At 41.8% G+C, this 18,589-nt stretch overlaps 1 protein-coding gene across 2 annotated transcripts in view; it reads right to left on the bottom strand.

The window, feature by feature from the left end:
* The window catches only part of lzts3.S (leucine zipper, putative tumor suppressor family member 3 S homeolog), a 41,993-nt gene extending 32,476 nt beyond the window's left edge, over positions 1-9,517 (bottom strand). For both annotated transcript variants that reach the window (XM_018242974.2, XM_018242976.2), the window contains exon 1: positions 9,284-9,517. Coding sequence is in view for 1 of the 2 variants with exons in the window: in XM_018242976.2 (XP_018098465.1) it covers positions 9,284-9,343 (60 nt within the window). In the remaining variant the exon portion in view is untranslated. The remainder of the gene's footprint in view (positions 1-9,283) is intronic.
* Between the last annotated feature and the right edge of the window lie 9,072 nt (positions 9,518-18,589).

Raw genomic sequence — 18,589 nt, 5'->3', positions numbered from 1 at the left:
GCTTGTGCACCCGGGAGCAGATAACGTGCCAGTTGGAATGGTGGGAGTTGAGATACAGTCTAAGTAACATTAGCTCAGAGCTCAGCATGATGGAAAGTGAATCATTCTGATAAAATTATCATTCCATAGAGAGCTGTCTATGAGGGGCCCAAGTGGGGTCAGCTGTCCTGTGTATTGGACTTACTGGGGCAACACAGAGCAGCCATGATTTTTAGGAAATCTGGGAAATTGCAGACACTGCTGCAACACTTACCCTATCAGAGGGGTAATAGTCTCTGGGAAGGGAGTGTGACTGTGGGATAGCAGGTATAGTAGGGAGAGATGGTATCTATAGTAACAGTGGATAATAGTCTCTGGGAAGGGAGTGTGACTGTGGGATAGCAGGTATAGTAGGGAGAGATGGTGTCTATAGTAACAGTGGATAATAGTCTCTGGGAAGGGAGTGTGACTGTGGGATAGCAGGTATAGTAGGGAGAGATGTGTCTATAGTAACAGTGGATAATAGTCTCTGGGAAGGGAGTGTGACTGTGGGATAGCAGGTATAGTAGGGAGAGATGGTGCCTATAGTAACAGTGGATAATAGTCTCTGGGAAGGGAGTGTGACTGTGGGATAGCAGGTATAGTAGGGAGAGATGGTGCCTATAGTAACAGTGGGATAATAGTCTCTGGGAAGGGAGTGTGACTGTGGGATAGCAGGTATAGTAGGGAGAGATGGTGCCTATAGTAACAGTGGATAATAGTCTCTGGGAAGGGAGTGTGACTGTGGGATAGCAGGTATAGTAGGGAGAGATGGTGTCTATAGTAACAGTGGATAATAGTCTCTGGGAAGGGAGTGTGACTGTGGGATAGCAGGTATAGTAGGGAGAGATGGTGCCTATAGTAACAGTGGATAATAGTCTCTGGGAAGGGAGTGTGACTGTGGGATAGCAGGTATAGTAGGGAGAGATGGTGTCTATAGTAACAGTGGATAATAGTCTCTGGGAAGGGAGTGTGACTGTGGGATAGCAGGTATAGTAGGGAGAGATGGTGCCTATAGTAACAGTGGATAATAGTCTCTGGGAAGGGAGTGTGACTGTGAGATAGCAGGTATAGTAGGGAGAGATGGTGTCTATAGTAACAGTGGATAATAGTCTCTGGGAAGGGAGTGTGACTGTGGGATAGCAGGTATAGTAGGGAGAGATGGTGTCTATAGTAACAGTTGATAATAGTCTCTGGGAAGGGAGTGTGACTGTGGGATAGTAGGTATAGTAGGGAGAGATGGTGCCTATAGTAACAGTGGATAATAGTCTCTGGGAAGGGAGTGTGACTGTGGGATAGCAGGTATAGTAGGGAGAGATGGTGCCTATAGTAACAGTGGGATAATAGTCTCTAGGAAGGGAGTGTGACTGTGGGATAGCAGGTATAGTAAGGAGAAGGGACAGTGGTTGTGTGAGAGTAGGATGGCTGTTAATGGGTTACAATTAGTGATGGGAGAGCCCATCACTAGTTACAATGACTTTACTAATATGCATGTGACCAGTTTTTGTGCCCATTGTTTCCCTCTGTTTTGCACAGAACATTACATAAATGTGTTAACATTGCTCAGTCTTTATACTAAATAAACTATACATTCATATAATACACAAAAGCCATGAATATCTAAATTATATCCTTAGAAATGGTGAGTACTGATGTCATCAGTTATAAACGGTGAGTAGTGATGTCATTTCTGTCACATGACTCACTGAAACGTGTATTATAATAAATAAAGTACCCCCTGTTGCAAAATATGAGGATATTAGAAGTTACCTTGGAGTTCCATGACCTGTATAAAATACCAGTACAATTTACAAGAGGGGGTACTTTATTCACCATATATGATCCAACTGATCTACCTGATTATTACAGTGGAATTCCTAGAATCAGTCACTAAGGTAATAGAGCACAACTGACTCCCTCTATAGGCTGCGGAGGGAACTGCAAGGATTCTGTCCATGGTGCTGAACAGATTTCTTGCTTCTGTGTGTATAGAGAACACCAGCTTCTTGTTGATATGGAGAAAGGGAAGCAAAGGATGCTGGGAATTTCCATACTGCCCACATGCCGAGGAAAATTACTATGGAATGACACCTTAATCACACGCTAATTGACCTATTTTCGTATAATCACGTTATTGTGTTTTCAGAGGAATTACCTTTATAGGACCACCTGCCATTTGTACGGTGACTTGGAGGAGAATAACAGCACCGATTGGACATCATGGTGCTAGTGAAACTGTACCCACCACAAGGCATAAAGATTCACTACACTGCTCTGTAGGAGACCATCCCCCTCTGCACGCTGCTTCTCCCTTTTCTCTCTCTCCTTCTCTAAGCTTCACCTTATTTCTGCTGATGGATTACATGTTCTTTTGCAAGTTACACTTAAAGGTCCAACCTTTGGCTAGAAGCACCCCTTGAAGGTTCAAGCTTTGGTTAGAGACCCCAAGCTGGGCTTTCAGGTTTATCAAGTAGAGCGTTGGACAGTCTCCCTAATTCTATGCCCACCCTACCACCGCTCCAAGCTGCTGACTCTAAGCCAGCCAACAGTTTGATGGATATTTATTGATGGGTAAGTGGATGTGGTTAGTTATACATAATCTCCTTTAACAACCCCTTTTAACAACCCAACAATATTATATTCAGCCTCTTCAATTTAACACAACCTTCAAGCCACCATGGTGCCAGACCTTTCATTCTGCTATGGGTGCCCAGTGATGAAATGCAAAGACCATAGGAGAACAGAACAAAAAAAGGAGCTTTGGGTAGAGCAAATATGATAAAGATTATAAATGCATCATTTATGGGACACACATGATGGAACCTCAACAAAATCAGTAGGACGTCCTCATCTAATGGTACAAGAAAATAACATTTACTTGGCAAAGGACACAAAAGGTTCCCCAACTGAACTCTGATTTACCTGCCGCTACAGTGAATTTTCGGGCCCAGTACATGTTGTGTTAACATAATCGGTTTGAGAGCTTTCTGCCAACACACCAAGGAATAATTCCATGAGACGAATTCAGGTCATGCTGTCATTCCGGTAGAAGATCCAGACGGAGAATTGCTGAGCTATGAGTCAGGCAACTTGTAGTGGTACCAGCAGAAATCACTCTTCCATTATGCTACAAACGCACGATAATCATCATCATCATCATTTCTGCTCTTGTGATGCCGTTCGATACTATCGGCCTTCAACTAAAAGTCCACTTTCTCCTGTTAATGAGGTGAGAACTTTCAGGAAGACTCTGACAACGTCTATTCTTGCAACACTGCAGCCATTTTCCATTTGGGGTCTTTACAACTTTTCAATTGGTCTTCATTATTTATTGCTTTATAGTTTTTGAATTGTTTGCCTTCTTCTGCCTTCTTCTCCAGCCTTCAAACTGGGGTCACTGACCCCCCCATCTAAAAATGTATTGTTATTGCTACTCATGTTTCTATTCAGGCCTCTCCTATTCATATTCCAGTCTCTTATTCAAATACATGCCTGGTTGCTAGGGGAATTTGGACCCTAGCAACCAGATTGCTGAAATAGAAAACCACAGAACTGCTGAATAAAAAGCTAAATAACTCAATATCACTCCCTACATCATACTAAAAGTCTTTCATACTGAAAGGCAAACAACCCCTTTAAGGGGGAGAAAATGGTAAGGCTTCTGAACCCCAAATTTAAAACTTCTGCTGGGCATACACCTGTCATATAGATATTTGGCTCAATCAGATATAAGTAATGGTGGAAAACTCCTCTCTTGATGGGTGTGCATGGGTGCCCCCAAGGGATTCCTCCAATTCTAAGTTTTGGAGACTTCACCAGTTATATACATGTTACATACAGATAGAATTAGCCATAGAATATTCTCAGGACCTAGCTCACAGTTTACATACCACAAAGCAGAGCTTACAATTATTATAAATAAAGTGAAAATATCAGAAGTGCATTAAATAACATTACTCGGCAGAGTCAGGGAACTCACGTACCAAGTCAACAAGAAGTGGTCACATAAATAAACATGCACAAACGCAAAAAAGCAAATAAGGCAAAAAAGGGGGGAATGAAAGGGAAGAGCATTGGGGTTGGACACTGATTACCTTTAGGTTTGACGTTATTTGTGTGTTTTTATCAATCATAAAGCATAAGAAATATATGGGAGTTGGTTTGGGGAGGTTTAGTTTCTCTGAGCCTCTCTGAAATTTTGCTCATAAGGTCAGATTAACATTGACTGAAATCCATTTCTCAAAAGAGCAAACAGATTTTTTTATATTGAATTTTGAATTCTGACATGGAGCTAGGCATATTGTCAGTTTCCCAGCTGCCCCCAGTCGTGTGACTTGTGCTCTGATAAACGTTAGTCACTCTTTACTGCAAGTTGGAGTGATATCACCCCCCTCCATTTATACCCCAATCAACAGAACAATGGGAAGGTAACCAGATAGCAGCTCCCTAACACAAGATAACAGCTGCCTGGTAGATCTAAGAACAACACTCAATAGTAAAATCCAGGTCCCACTGAGACACATTCAGTTTCATTGAGTAGGAGAAACAACAGCCTGCCAGAAAGCAGTTCCATCCTAAAGTGCAGGCTCTTTCTGAAATCACATGACCAGGCAAAATGAGCTGAGATGCACCTACACACCAATATTACAACTAAATACACTTGCTGGTTCAGGAATGACATTTTATTTTGTTGAGTGAATTATTTATAAATAGTGTAATTTAGAAATAAAAACTACATCATAAAAATCAATCCCTTTAAGAGTGACCTTCTAAAGGTGACTACACTAAAGGAGCAAAGTGAGCATTGGCACTGGAAGCCAAACTGTTCCTGGTATCTAATATACAGGTAAATGTTTGGGGATCATGCAGCCTTTGCAGATCAGGTATTGGGGAGCAATCTCAAATTCAGGAGTCTGGATGGTGTGGTTAACCTGGGGGCCACTGCTTTTAAATCTTCCTAAATGCATTTTTTTAAAAAATGTTACCCCATCTCTGTATGTAAAATAGTAACATAGTAACATAGTAAGTTAGGTTGAAAAAAGACACACGTCCATCAAGTTCAACCTTTTAACTTTCTTTTAACCTGCCTAACTGCCAGTTGGTCCAGAGGAAGGTTGAATACCCATTTGAAGACTCTTCAATTTCCTTCTTGACTCCAAAATCTGACTAGTCCCAACTGGTACTATGAGCTATCTCCCATATCCCTGTATTCCCTCACTTGCTAAACACCATCCAACCCCTTCTTATACCTATCTAATGTATCAGCCTGTACCCCTGATTCACTTCCCAGCTCTCCCTGTAACACCCCTTTCCCTCCTCTAATCTCATTGGCTCCCTCCTGTCTGCTGGGAGGAGCTACTGGTGAATAAAGCATCCGACCCTTCCTTGTACCTATCTAATGTATCAGCCTGTACCACTGATTCACTTCCCAGCTCTCCCTGTAACACCCCTTTCCCTCCTCTAATCTCATTGGCTCCCTCCTGTCTGCTGGGAGGAGCTACTGGTGAATAAAGCATCCAACCCTTCCTTGTACCTATCTAATGTATCAGCCTGTACCACTGATTCAGGGAGACAATTCCACATCTTCACAGCTCTCACCAGGGCCGCCATCAGGGGGGGACAGGGGGGACAAGCGTACCGGGCCCGGGCATGAAGGGGGGCCCGGCAGCGCTGCATTTTTTTGAAGATCCGGGCCCCCCTTACGAGCGCCCGAGCCGTACGTCTTGCCTCTTCAGTGCCGAATGCGGAAGTGCCGAAAAGCCGAAGCCGATGCGACGAAAAGACCCGAAGTCACGGAAAAAGCCGAAGTCCCGAAGTCACGAAGCGCCGAAAAGACCCGAAGTCACGAAAACAGCCGAAGCCGAAGTCCTGAAGCAGCGCAAAGACCCGAAGTCACGAAAACAGCCGAAATTGAAGTCCTGAAGCGGTGAAAAGACCCGAAGTCACGAAAGGAGGCGAAGTTGAAGTACTGAAGCCATGAGTTCAATTCTACTGAACACCAGTTTGTGTTTTTTTTTTTTTTAATCCCCTGGCCACCAATGTATTATTTTAATATTCTATAGGCCCCTGCCACCAATCTTTTTTTTAAAACTTTTGTTTTTGGGGCCCCAATTTTTTTTTTAACTCGTAAGGGGCCCCTTGCCACCATTGTTTTTTTTTGGGTTTTTTTTTAAAAAAAAAAATTAATTTTCTTTTTGGTGGCCCCAAATTTTTTTAACTTGTAAGGGGGCCCCTGCCACCAGTTTTTTTTTTTTTTCAAAAACAAATTATTTTTTTTTTAAATTTTTTTTGGGGCCCCAATTTGTTTTTAACTTGTAAGGGGGCCCCTGCCACCATTTTTTTTTTTTTCAAAAAAATTTTTTTTTCTCCAAATTTTTTTTTGGGGCCCCAATTTGTTTTTAACTTATAAGGGGGCCCCTGCCGCCAATGTTTTTTTTTTTTTCAAAAAAAAATTAATTTTTTTTCAAATTTTTTTTTGGGGCCCCAATTTGTTTTTAACTTAGAAGGGGGCCCCTGCCACCAATGTTTGTTTATTTTTTAGTTTTTTTTACATTTTTTTTGTTGGGGCCCCAAGTTTTTTTTAACAGGGGGCCCCTGCCACCAATGTTTTTAAAAAAAAAAAATTTTAATTTTTTTTTTTTTGGGGCCCCAATTTTTTTTATAAGGGGGCCCTGACCATCAATAGCTTTTTACAACTTGTGTGGGGGGGGGTTACTTTTTTAGCGCTGATGTCTGTGTGGTCTTTTAACTGCGATGTGGGCGGGATATGGGGCGGAGCTTGGTCGTCAGTGTGGGCGGGGCCCAGGGGGCCCCAAAAATTTTGTTGTACGGGGCCCCGTGATTTCTAATGGCGGCCCTGGCTCTCACTGTAACAAACCCCTTCCCAATATTTAGGCGGAACCCCCCAGGAAATATACTTGCAAAGCACAGAAAAGTGACTATAACTTTTGCAATAAGAAAATACTTCAGTCTCCCAGAATGGTGCAGAATGGTGGTACTTTACTCTAGCCGAGTGCCATGCAGGAGTAGCCATAAGGCTATAACATACAAATTAACCTCCTGGGAAAGCCACAATGAATTCCAAAGTCCAGGCAGTGCTGGGGATCAGGCCAATCCCTCTGTGATCACCTGAGCAACTGACTCTGGAAAATCCTGGGAAATCATAGATGCAAAGTGGCTCAATGGAAAGTTCAGCAGAAACAGCAGCAGATATAGTTACAATGGCCCAACTCCATGGCACAAGGATTTGGATATTGTCTTGATTTGCAAATGTTCAATAAATAAAACAACTGCTATTCAAAGTGGGTCAGAACTAACCAATCAGCTGGGTCCTTCACAGGTGAAAAAGTGAAGAAACACAATATGTGGCAGGTGGGAGTAGGGACATCAATACACTCGGGGCAAGAGGCATCCCTGTCTATCATGGAGAGGGGCAACCAATGGGAATGAGCAGGTTTTTATTATAAAATAAGTTTGCTCTGTTCCCATTGGCTGCTGGCAGGAGTCTAATAGGAGAATCAGAGCAGCCCCCTTGTTTTAACCAGTGGCACAGAATGAGAGCTTGTATTTAAATCAGCTCCAGGAAGATGCAGCAGTGAAATAAGCAGGAGATGTATAGGGAGATGTAGTTGGGTTACACTTCTTTGCTATGTATAAAGGAGGATAAAAGGCCTGGGAAGATGTAAGTACAAGGCTGGGAGATGATGAATAATGGTGAGATACAGGATCAGCCAGGGGATATAAATATATATATATATATATATGTGTGTTCATATGGGAAATTTAGGAGTAACAATGTATTTATATGTTCCCCTGCGCTTAATTTTTCTGTGTTCCAATGCAGGGCAAAACACCCGTGTAGGGTATATCGAAGGGATAAATAACTAGAGGAAAGAGATAGATGGATAGATGATAGACAGACAGACAGACAGACAGACAGACAGATCGATAGATAGACAGATAGATAGATAGATAGATGGATAGATAGATAGATAGATAGATAGATAGACAGATAGATAGATAGATGATAGATAGATAGATAGACAGACAGACAGATAAATAGATAGATGATAGATAGAGAGATAGACCAACTAGATAGATGATTAGGGATGGGCGAATTTTTTTGCCTTATTTCGCCGCAAAAATGACGCCCATAGACTTGTATGGTGTCGTGTGTCAAAAAAAAATAAAGACTTGCGTCAAAAAAAATCCGCTGCGTGACAAAATTTAGTCGGCGACATTTCGCCGGCGGCGAATTTTTAACGAAACGGGTCAAATTCGCCCATCCCTATAGATGATAGATAGATGATAGATATAGATAGATTAGATAGATAGATAGATAGATAGATAGATAGATAGATGATAGATAGATAGACAGATAAATAGATGGATAAATAGATAGATAGATAGATAGATAGATAGATAGATGACAGATAAATAGACAGATAGATAAACAGATAAATAGATGAATAGATAGATAGGCAAATAAATAGGTAGATAGATAAATAGACGATAGATAGATAGATAGATAGATAGATAGATAGATAGATAAATAGACGATAGATAGATAGATAGATAGATAGATAGATAGATAGATAGATGATAGATAGATAGATAGATGATAGATAGATAGATAGATAGATAGATAGATAGATAGATAGATGATAGATAGATAGATAGATAGATAGATAGATAGATAGATAGATAGATAGATAGATAGATAGATAGATGATAGATAGATGATAGATAGATGATAGATAGATAGATGATAGATAAATAGATAGATAGAGAGATAAAGATATAGATAAGACATGGCATAAGAAAATGATTGATTGGGTTGGAGATATATATATATATATGACAGAAGGTTGTGAGAGATGGATATTTAGTTGAGTTGGGGAGGGACATGTGTATAGGAGGGATAGAGGTTTGGGGGTATATACAGATATATAGGGGGGATAGAGGTTTGGGGGTGAGATGTTATATATATATATATATATGGGATGCAGGGCTGGGGTGTATATAGGAGGGATATATACAGATATATAGGTTTGGGGATAGAGGTTTGGGGGAGGTGTATAGAGGAGGGATACAGGTGTGAGAGTGAAGTGAATAGATATTTCTATATATCAGTGTTACAGGTGAGAGTCAGTGAGTGGTGGGATGACGTCACACCGGCAGTGGGGGGGGAGGGGCTGTGCTGCAGTGCGACTGTACCGTGAGCTTGTGATTGTGTCGCTGGAGGAGCAGAGCGGGGGCCACTTACCTGCCAGTGGGGCGTGCGGTTGGCATCTTCCCTGCAGTGACCCGGGGCGGAGGCAGACATTGCCGGTTGATGGGGCGGAGGAAGGTCCCGGTTCAGTTGCTCATTCCCCGGTACATGATCGTGCGCTCCCGGCTGTGCGATGCCCACACTCCTCTCCCCGCTCCTCTGTCACTGTGATTGGCTGATGCTCAGGAGGAGGAGGAGGAACTATAGCAACGCTCTCCCTGCCCTGCACTGGGGCATCAGTCTGTCAGTGTGATTGGCACCTACTCCTCTCTCTGCCCCGCCCACCTGCTACTACTGACACTCCCCCAGCACCTGGTCACTTCCCCAATCTGCTGCCCATCCCCCACCCTCCTTCTCTCTCTGGACAGCAGGTCCCTTGGTATAATCACATCTCCCAACACTTTGGAAATAAAAAGAGGGACGAAAAAGTTGGTGCCACGTATCTCAGCAAATTTATTGACCCCGCCCATTTTGTGGCCACACCCATATTTCTGTGTTTTTTTCAGTTATTACAGTTTTGCTAATGAAGGTGAATTGCCCTTTAAGCTGTGAGTCTTTTCCCAAGGGACCTGTTATCTTATATTGTTACAATTACTTATATTGTTACAATTACTTTTTTGCTTATCTCAAAATTGTTACAAAAGTATCTTATCTGAAGTTGTGGCTGTTCTGGGCTCCCTTTGTATAGCTCCCTGCACCCTGTTAGCTGTCTCTGGAGGGTCCAACTGAACTTGACCTGTGTATGTGAGCCACTGGCCATCACACAAAATACAGTCTGTTGCCATTGGCCTAAGAGTAAAGTCACATGTGACTGTATATCATCTGTACATTATAGTCTTAGAAATCGTGATGTCAGAACCTGCTATTTATAACTTAAAGGGATACTGTCATGGGAAAACATGTTAATAGTTAATAGTGCTGCTCCAGCAGAATTCTGCACTGAAATCCATTTTTCAAAAGGGCAAACAGATTTTTTTATAATCAATTTTGAAAAACAGCAGCCTGCCAGAAAGCATTTCTCTCCTAAAGTGCAGGCACAAGTCACATGACCAGGGGCAGCTGGGAAATTGTCAATATGCCCCATGCCAGATTTCAAAATTAAATATAAAAAAATCTGTTTGCTCTTTTGAGAAATGGATTTCAGTGCAGAATTCTGCTGGAGCAGCTCTATTAACTGATGTGTTTTGGAAAAAACATGTTTTTCCATGACAGTATCCCTTTAAAGGGACAGCACAGCACCGCTATTATAATCTACACTGTCACCTCTCTGTGTGTGTCAGTCAAGGAGCTTACAATTAAAAATGGCAGAGAGGGGCCCCTGCTGCTGTTTAGTAGGAGCCAACAAGCCTCCTAATCCTTTAATCTTCCCATTGGATAACTAGCATGGCCTTCACTCAAAGCAATTCCTGAACTTTTCACTCCTGCCGCTTCTGTACAATATACTGTGTATATATATATATATTACATTGCTTCACTGCTCGGCCTCCTCTAAATAAAAGCGAAACCGTATTCTCCTCACTATTATGAGTCGAATGTGGCCTTTAATGTACCACGGATGTGTCACTCACAGGCCTGATACGCTGCAATGTGAACTCCTAATGAACTCGCCCTTAATATATTCCTTTTCTTCCCTCCGCTTCCCATTCCATAATGTTGGGCAGGACGGAGAGAAGCATCAAAGAGAAGCCGTGGAGTCTTCAGAAAATAAGACTGTCGGATGGGAGCGATGAAATGAGACATTGAGTAAATCCCAAAACTGCGACCCCCCCGGAATTAGGGGCAGTTATAGCAGCAATAATAATGCGAGTAAGTGAATTGTCCTGTGTGTAAATCTATATACATTTATAATACTCAAAAACTGTGAATATCTTGTAAATGATATCCTTATAAACGTTGACTAGTGATATCATCAGTTATAAGCGGTGAGTTCTGATGTCATCAGTTATCAACGGTGAGTAGTGATGTCATCAGTTATCAACGGTGAGTAGTGATGTCATTTCTGTCACATGACTCACTAAAACTTGTGTATTATAATAAATAAAGTACCCCTGTTGCAAAATATGAGGATATTAGAAGTTACCTCGGAGTTCCATGACCTGTATAAAAACATTTTAATTTTTATATGGACACGGAACTCCTCGGTGACTTATAATATCCTTATATTTTACAATAGAGGCTACTTTATTCACTATATAATACTCAAAAACCGTGAATATCTTGTAAAATATATCCTTATAAATGGTGACCAGTGATATCATCAGTTATAAGCGTTGAGTTCTGATGTCATCAGTTATAAACGGTGAACAGTGATGTCATTTCTGTCACATGACTCACTAAAACTTGTGGATTATAATAAATAAAGTTCCCCTGTTTCAAAATATGAGGATATTAGAAGTAACCTCGGAGTTCCATGACCTGTATAAAAACACTCAGCCTTCGACCTCGTACTTTTATATGGTCATGAAACTCCTCGGTAACTTATAATATCCTTATATTTTACAATTGGGGTACTTTATTCACTATATAATACTCAAAAACCGTGAATATCTTGTAAAATATATCCTTATAAATGGTGACTAGTGATGTCATCAGTTATAAACAGTGAGTAGTGATGTAATTTCTGTCACATGACTCACTAAAACTTGTGTATTATAATAAAGTACCCCTTGCTGGAAAATATGAGGATATTAGAAGTAACCTCGGAGTAGGGTTGCCACCTGGCTGGTATTTTAGCGGCCTGGCCAGTAAAAATGATGGTTGATCCCAATGTTATTAAAAGGGAAAAAAGTTAAATCTATAGGAAGGTCTGCATTTTTTTCCAGGAAAGGTGGCAACCCTACCTGCACAGAATCAATTTGTTAAGCCGGACCCGCAACCCGCATACTTACCCGCTTGGACCCTCTACCCGACCCACAAGTACTTTATCCACAACCCAATCTGCAACCCGCTGACCATCAAGAAGCAGGAAGTGCTGTCATTGTAAACTGGAAGTGACATCATTAGAAGTAGGCGTGATCAGGAAAAAATGCAAATTTGCCCAGTGGTTATAAATGAGCCCCAGTGTCAGACTGGAACCCCAGTATACAGAGTAAAATCCCACTGTGTGGTCCAACCTGAAACCCACAGCCCTTCCTTTCAGCATCTGCTACTTAAGGGGTGGGGCTTACCTAAAGGGGTTGTTCACTTTTAAATGAACTTTTAGGGTTATGTACAGGGTGATATTCTGAGACAATCTGTAATTTGTTATCATTTTTTATTATTTGTGGTTTTGGCGTTATTTAGCTTTTTATTCAGCAGCTCTCCAGTTTGCGATCTGATTGTTAGGGTCCTAATTACCCTAGCAACCATGCATTGATTTGAATGTGAGACTGGAATACAAGTAGGAGAGAGCCTGAATAGAAAGATGAGTAGCAATAACAATAGCCTTACAGAGCATTTGTATTTTAGATGGGGTCAGTGACCCCCATCTGAAATCTGGAAAGAGTAAGAAGAAGGCAAATAATTAAAAAAAAAAACTGTTAAAAATAAATAATGAAGATTTTTAAAGATAATGAAAAAGTTGCTTAGAATTAGCTATTCTATAAAAATGAGACACCCCTTTATGGGGTATGGCTTGCATTTGCCAGCGCCGCCCCTTCAGTGACCTCAGAGAAGGACATGTTGGGTTTATAAATAAGGAGGGCAGGGGAAGGTTTCTGATTGGAAGGGTCCATAATACATCAGACCACAGAGACCTGTAGCCTCCCTATGAGTGGCTGTAAGTGCTCTCTATATAACACAAAGGGGCGTGCTCTTGCCCTTAGTGCACTTTCACTTTTGCCACGGGCCATTGTTCATGTCCCCTTAAAGGGGTGGTTCACCTTTAAGTTAAATATTAGTATGTTCTAGAATGTCCGATTCTAAGTAACTTTTCTATTGGTCTTCATTTTTTTTATTTTTTTTTATAGTTTTTGAATTATTTGCCTTCTTATTCTGAGTCTTTCTAGGTTTCATATGGGGGTCGCTGACCCCATCTAAAAACAAATGCTCTGTAAGGCTACAATCGTTTTGTTATTGCTACTTTTTATTACTTATCTTTCCATTCAGGCCTCTCCTATTCATATTGCAGTCTCTTATTCATATCAATGCATGGTTGCTTGGGGAAGTTGGACACTAGCAACCAGATGGCTGAAACTGCAAACTGGAGAGCTGCTGAATAAAAAGCTAAATAGCTCAAAAACCACAAATAATAAAAGATGAAAACCAATAGCAAATTATCTCAGAATTTCACTCTCTACATCATACTAAAAGTTTATTTAAAGGCAAACAACCCCTTTAAGAGAAGAAGGTTGAAGTAGATCCCTGACCAGCAGAACTTGCAATCAAAAATAGCGTGATAGGTTTATGGTTCAAGAATTTTTTTCACATTTCCAGTCATCAAACAAGTGGATCTTTGCCCAATTTGACCAAATCTGACCATGTGGCTCTTGGGTCACATGATTATAATGTACACCAAGAGAGGACCCAAATGGCCCAATGCAAACATCCGCTGCTGAGATTTTCATACCTGCACAATAGATATATGGGTCCAAGTCTTTGTCTTGAACCCATACTTGGACTTTTGAACTGCCCATTTGGTTTGGAGTATCCTAGTTAACATCTAGTGTTTAACCAGCTGGTGCCAGACTCTGGGTGTAGGTTTAAATCATAGGGCCACCAGGCATTTCAGATTCCCCAATCTAAGCTGGAGCAACATCTTTTCTCAACATGTTTTCATGCAAAGTGTATCTATAATGCTAGGAGAAGTATGCCTGAGCAAAATCTCTATCTGCACCTATATTAACACTAACCATGGCTGACCTTTTACCACAAAATTATCTGAAATACCTCAAAGTCTAATTTATAGTATTTAAAGGTCATAGTCAAGAAAGAAACCTACAGAGACTTGCCCTGAGCCTTCATATCCCTCACAATGCTACTTAGAAGGTTGCCTGGTCTTTTCCTGGTCTTTGTTTATGGGATTGTCCCTACCTCCAAGAACATTCGACCATCTCAAACCAGAGCTACTAATACCTTTAGAACATTAGCGGAAGTGGTTGTGAAACTTTTCAAGCCCGTCTTGAAGATTCAACCTCTGGCAAGGGCCCACCTTGAACGTCCAACATTTGGCAAGGGCCTGTCTTGAAGTTACAATCTTTGGTAAGGGCCCATATTGAATGTCCAAGCTTTGCAAAGGGCCCGTCTTGAAGGTCCAATCTTTGGCAAGAATCCATCTTGAAGGTTTAATCTTTGGCAAGGGACCATCTTGAAGTTCCAGCTTTTGGCAAAGGTCCATCTTGAAGGAGCTCCTCTTTAGCTCATGAAATGGGTACAGATATAGCTGACAGTTGGTGTCTTAGTCATTCAGCCATAATTTCAAGAATATCTAGGGCAGAAAATATCCACCCCTGTTCTCATCCTGACTGATCATCAAGCGAGACCTTCAGGGGTATCTAGTAGAATAAGTTCCCATTCTGCCCAATTATTCCCAACCGACCTTAAGGATGAGCCTCCTGGGGGATGGGGGTGGAACAGTGGCTGGTTTGGTGCCAAAAACAACCAAACAAAAAAACTATTTCTGAAGCCATGTTTCCTATAATAGCAATACATACTTTAGATACCATCTCTGTGTGATGGGCCCCTCAGGAAGCCATAACATTTATGGGGAGTATGTGTGTTTCTGTGCTAAATGAGCTCTTCTCTGTTTGACCTGTAGCACGAGGCCGGTCCTCTTCCAATGGGTAAAATGAGGACAGGACAGAAGCAGTCAGAGCTCAGAGGCGCCACCATAAACTATGGAATAGACAGTATCTGAAGCAGGCAGGTCTGCCAAATTGCCTGATGTTGCACGTCAGTGACAGCCAGCGAGATACAAGTAAAATCCATAAATCTAAATGGCCGAGGGAGGTCTCTTCTGTTTGCATCAGTCTAAATTGCCGTGATCTCTTACAGTCCTCAGTATATTCCTAACATTGTGTTTAAATCTTCATGAGAAAAAGTACAAACAGATGCTCCATAAATTGATGAAAGAGAAGAAATTGATTAGCCCCCATGCTGATAAAGTTGGCAACCTGTCAGAGCTTTATGTTTACTGTGTTACTGTCCCGGTTTCACCCTAATGTTTCCATGTTGCCCTGCTGTTGCTTTCTTGCCTTTCTGTCTCCATCTCTGCTGTCTACATCTTGCCCCTCTGTTATTATCTCACCCTACTCTTGCCATGTTGAACTTCTGTCTCCTGTTTGTCAGTGGTTGACGTCCTGCCCTATGTCCTCTATCTTGTCCTACTGTCACAAGACAGTCACTTCTTCCTATTGTATCTATCCTGGTTATTGTCTCCATCATGGCCTACTGTTGCTATCTTGCCTTACTGTCTCCTTCTTGCTGTGCTGTTGCCATTGTGCCCTACTGTCTCCATCTTCCTCCGCTGTTGCAGTCTTGCTCTGTCAACATCTTTTTCTTATGTCTACATTTTGCCCTCCTGTTGTCATTTTGTCCCATACCAGCCATCTTGTCCTACTGTCACCAACTTCCTTGGTTGTTGCAATCTTGCTCGGATGTCACCATCTTGCTCTACTGTCTCCTTGTCCTGCTTTTGTTGTTTTGTCTCAGGCTTGCCATCTTTTCCTACTGTCTCCATCTTGCCCTGCTATTGCCATCTTGTTTCCTGCTTGTTATCTTGTTTCACTCGTGCTATCTTGTCTCATTTTGCCATGTAGCCCTATTGTGTCCATCTTGGTTATTGTCTCCACCATGGCCTACTGTTGCCATCTTGCCCTACCAACTCCATCTTGCACTGACATAGTCATCCATCCTCACTCCTCTCATCTTTGGCCTACTCTTGTCATGCATCCCTTTTTACTGTATCTATTCCTATTGTCTCCACCATGACCTACTGTTGCCATCTTGCCCTACCAACTCCATCCTGCACTGCCATCGCCATCCAGTCTCACTCCTCTTTTCTTTGGCCTACTTTTGTCATGTATCCCTTTTGACTGTATCTTTTCCTATTGTCTCCACCATGACCTTCTTCTGTTGCCATCTTGCCATACTGTCTCCATCTTGCACTGCCATTGCCATTCTGTCTCACTCTTCTCACTCTTTACCCACTCTTGCCATATTTCCCTCCATCTTGTCCTGCTGTTGCCACCTTGTCACTTCACACCAGCCAACCTTCACTGTTCCTATTCACATCCCTTGAGCTGAAGATGGCCCTGGTGTCCCCTGAAGCTCCCTTTGTACTGTGGATCCAGTAACAAGGAGAATCCCATAGCTTAGTAAAATTCTGCACATTGGAAGGAAAGGGGAGTGAAACAAAGATAATCTGTTTTACCTTTTTGCTATTCATTTAAACTCAATTATAGGCTCTACTGTCTACACTGGGGCTCCTACATTGCCACCTTGTAGAAGCACATTCATCTTAATTCTGATGTCAACTCCCTGGCACTCTCTCCAGCTGCACAACTACAACTCAACTCACCCCCCCCCCCCCAGCTGAGAAACAACAAAGCCCTCCCTTCCCCCTGCTGCAGACTGTGTCTCAATATTACAAATAACCAGATAAGTAGGAGTTCATTATACAGTTTATCATTGCTCTGCTAATTTGATTAACAACCTGCTCCCTCCTCCTCCTATTGCTCGAAAGAAATGTGGTGTAACTCACAACACTAATGTAGGGGGCAGCTGTTTGGCACACATAGTGTAACATAACATAATAACTTGGGTTGAAAGTTCATCAAGTTCAACCTTTAAATAAATGGCTTTCTTATTGGGTATAGGAAGATATGGAGGCTGAATGCTGGGAATTGTAGTACAGCCCAGAGGCACCAGTGATTCTAGAGTGAAGGCTCTCATAAACAGAAACTTTTCTCTCCAAAGAAAACCTAATTTGGGTTTACAGGACAGAAAATGCTATTTTCAATATGAGTTTCTCTAGCTGCACCTAAGGAAGAAAGAATCATCTTTAGATCATTGCAGAAAGGAGGAAAAAGGCAAAGTTTTTCTGCCTTCATGAACTTTCCAGAAGTGCCTCCGTCTCTAACGCATTGTGGCGCCTGCTGACAGGACCGATTCATCATCTCACGCCCGTGTCCTAATGAGCCCAGACAATTCTAAATATTTAAAAAATTCCTTCTGGAAATAAACATTACAGGGTACATTTAGACCTTACTTTCCTCCCGCAGCGCGTGGCAAAAGGCACTTTGTGTGGCGACGCACAAGATATTCGCAGCGGGATTCCATTTCAAGGTTTGGATGCAAAAGAAATGGTCACATAACGAATTCTGTGTTCCATCCAAATCCAGTGGTGCAAGTTCCAGTTACTGGGCCCTGCAGAAAAGTTACAGCTCCCCAGGGTCAGACCAGCGGGACAAAAGGAATTAAAGCTCTTGACTGGGGGCCCCAGATACCCCAGTCTGATATTGAGCCCCCCCAATTCCCTGCTCTGGGATCCGGTTTACATACAGTACTTCCCAAAATTTTGGAAATAAAAAGAGGGACAAAAAGATTTGCCGCGTGGAGCGTGATGAATTTTTTTTGGTTATGCCCATTTTGTGGCCACACCCCCTAATTACCATGCTCATTTGTCAAAATTTGGCAGGTTATGAAAGTATTTCTGTGGGTTTTTATGTGTTATTACAGTTTTTCAGATGAAGTTGAATTTGCCCTTTATGCTGCAAGTCACAGTTTCCCCAAGAGACCTGCTTATCTTAAATTGTTATAATTCAATTGTTTCTTTGCTTATCTTAAAATTGTTACAACAGTATCTAAGAATTGATTCTGGGCTCTCTGCCGAAAACCAAAAGTTAGAAACTTTGTATCTTTTTCTGGTCATTCAGTAAAAATCCAGGACTGTGGGTTGAGCTGTCAAAATCGGACTGTTCCACAAAAAACGGGAGATTTGGGAGGTACAGGATGTGTTTATTCAAAAAACACATGAACCCAAAAACATTACTGTGTCCTCATGTTGGATGTTTGGGTTCAGTTCAAAATAAGAGTCTGTTGGCTCGGAGGGGGGGGGGGGTTCCCTAGGGGTGGGTGGGGATCATAATTTTGATTCTATAACACGTCAGCATAACATTAGCTATACCCACTCAGCTGCCAATGGGAATGCAGTGTTAGTGCAGAGTATCAGCGAGCAATTTTTTTTTCACCAGGCATGTTATTGCGAGAAAAGTCGACATAACAAAAAAATGTCCAATGACTTTAATGCATTTGGTGTGAGAAAAAACTTAAGAAAAACGCCCAATGACGTCAATGCATTTGGACAAAAAGTCAAAGAGGCAA

Source organism: Xenopus laevis, chromosome 1S, assembly GCF_017654675.1.
Source record: "Xenopus laevis strain J_2021 chromosome 1S, Xenopus_laevis_v10.1, whole genome shotgun sequence".
Classification (NCBI taxonomy): domain Eukaryota; kingdom Metazoa; phylum Chordata; class Amphibia; order Anura; family Pipidae; genus Xenopus; species Xenopus laevis.
Note: the sequence above shows the minus strand (reverse complement) of the source record. Positions and strands in the feature narration are given on the sequence as shown.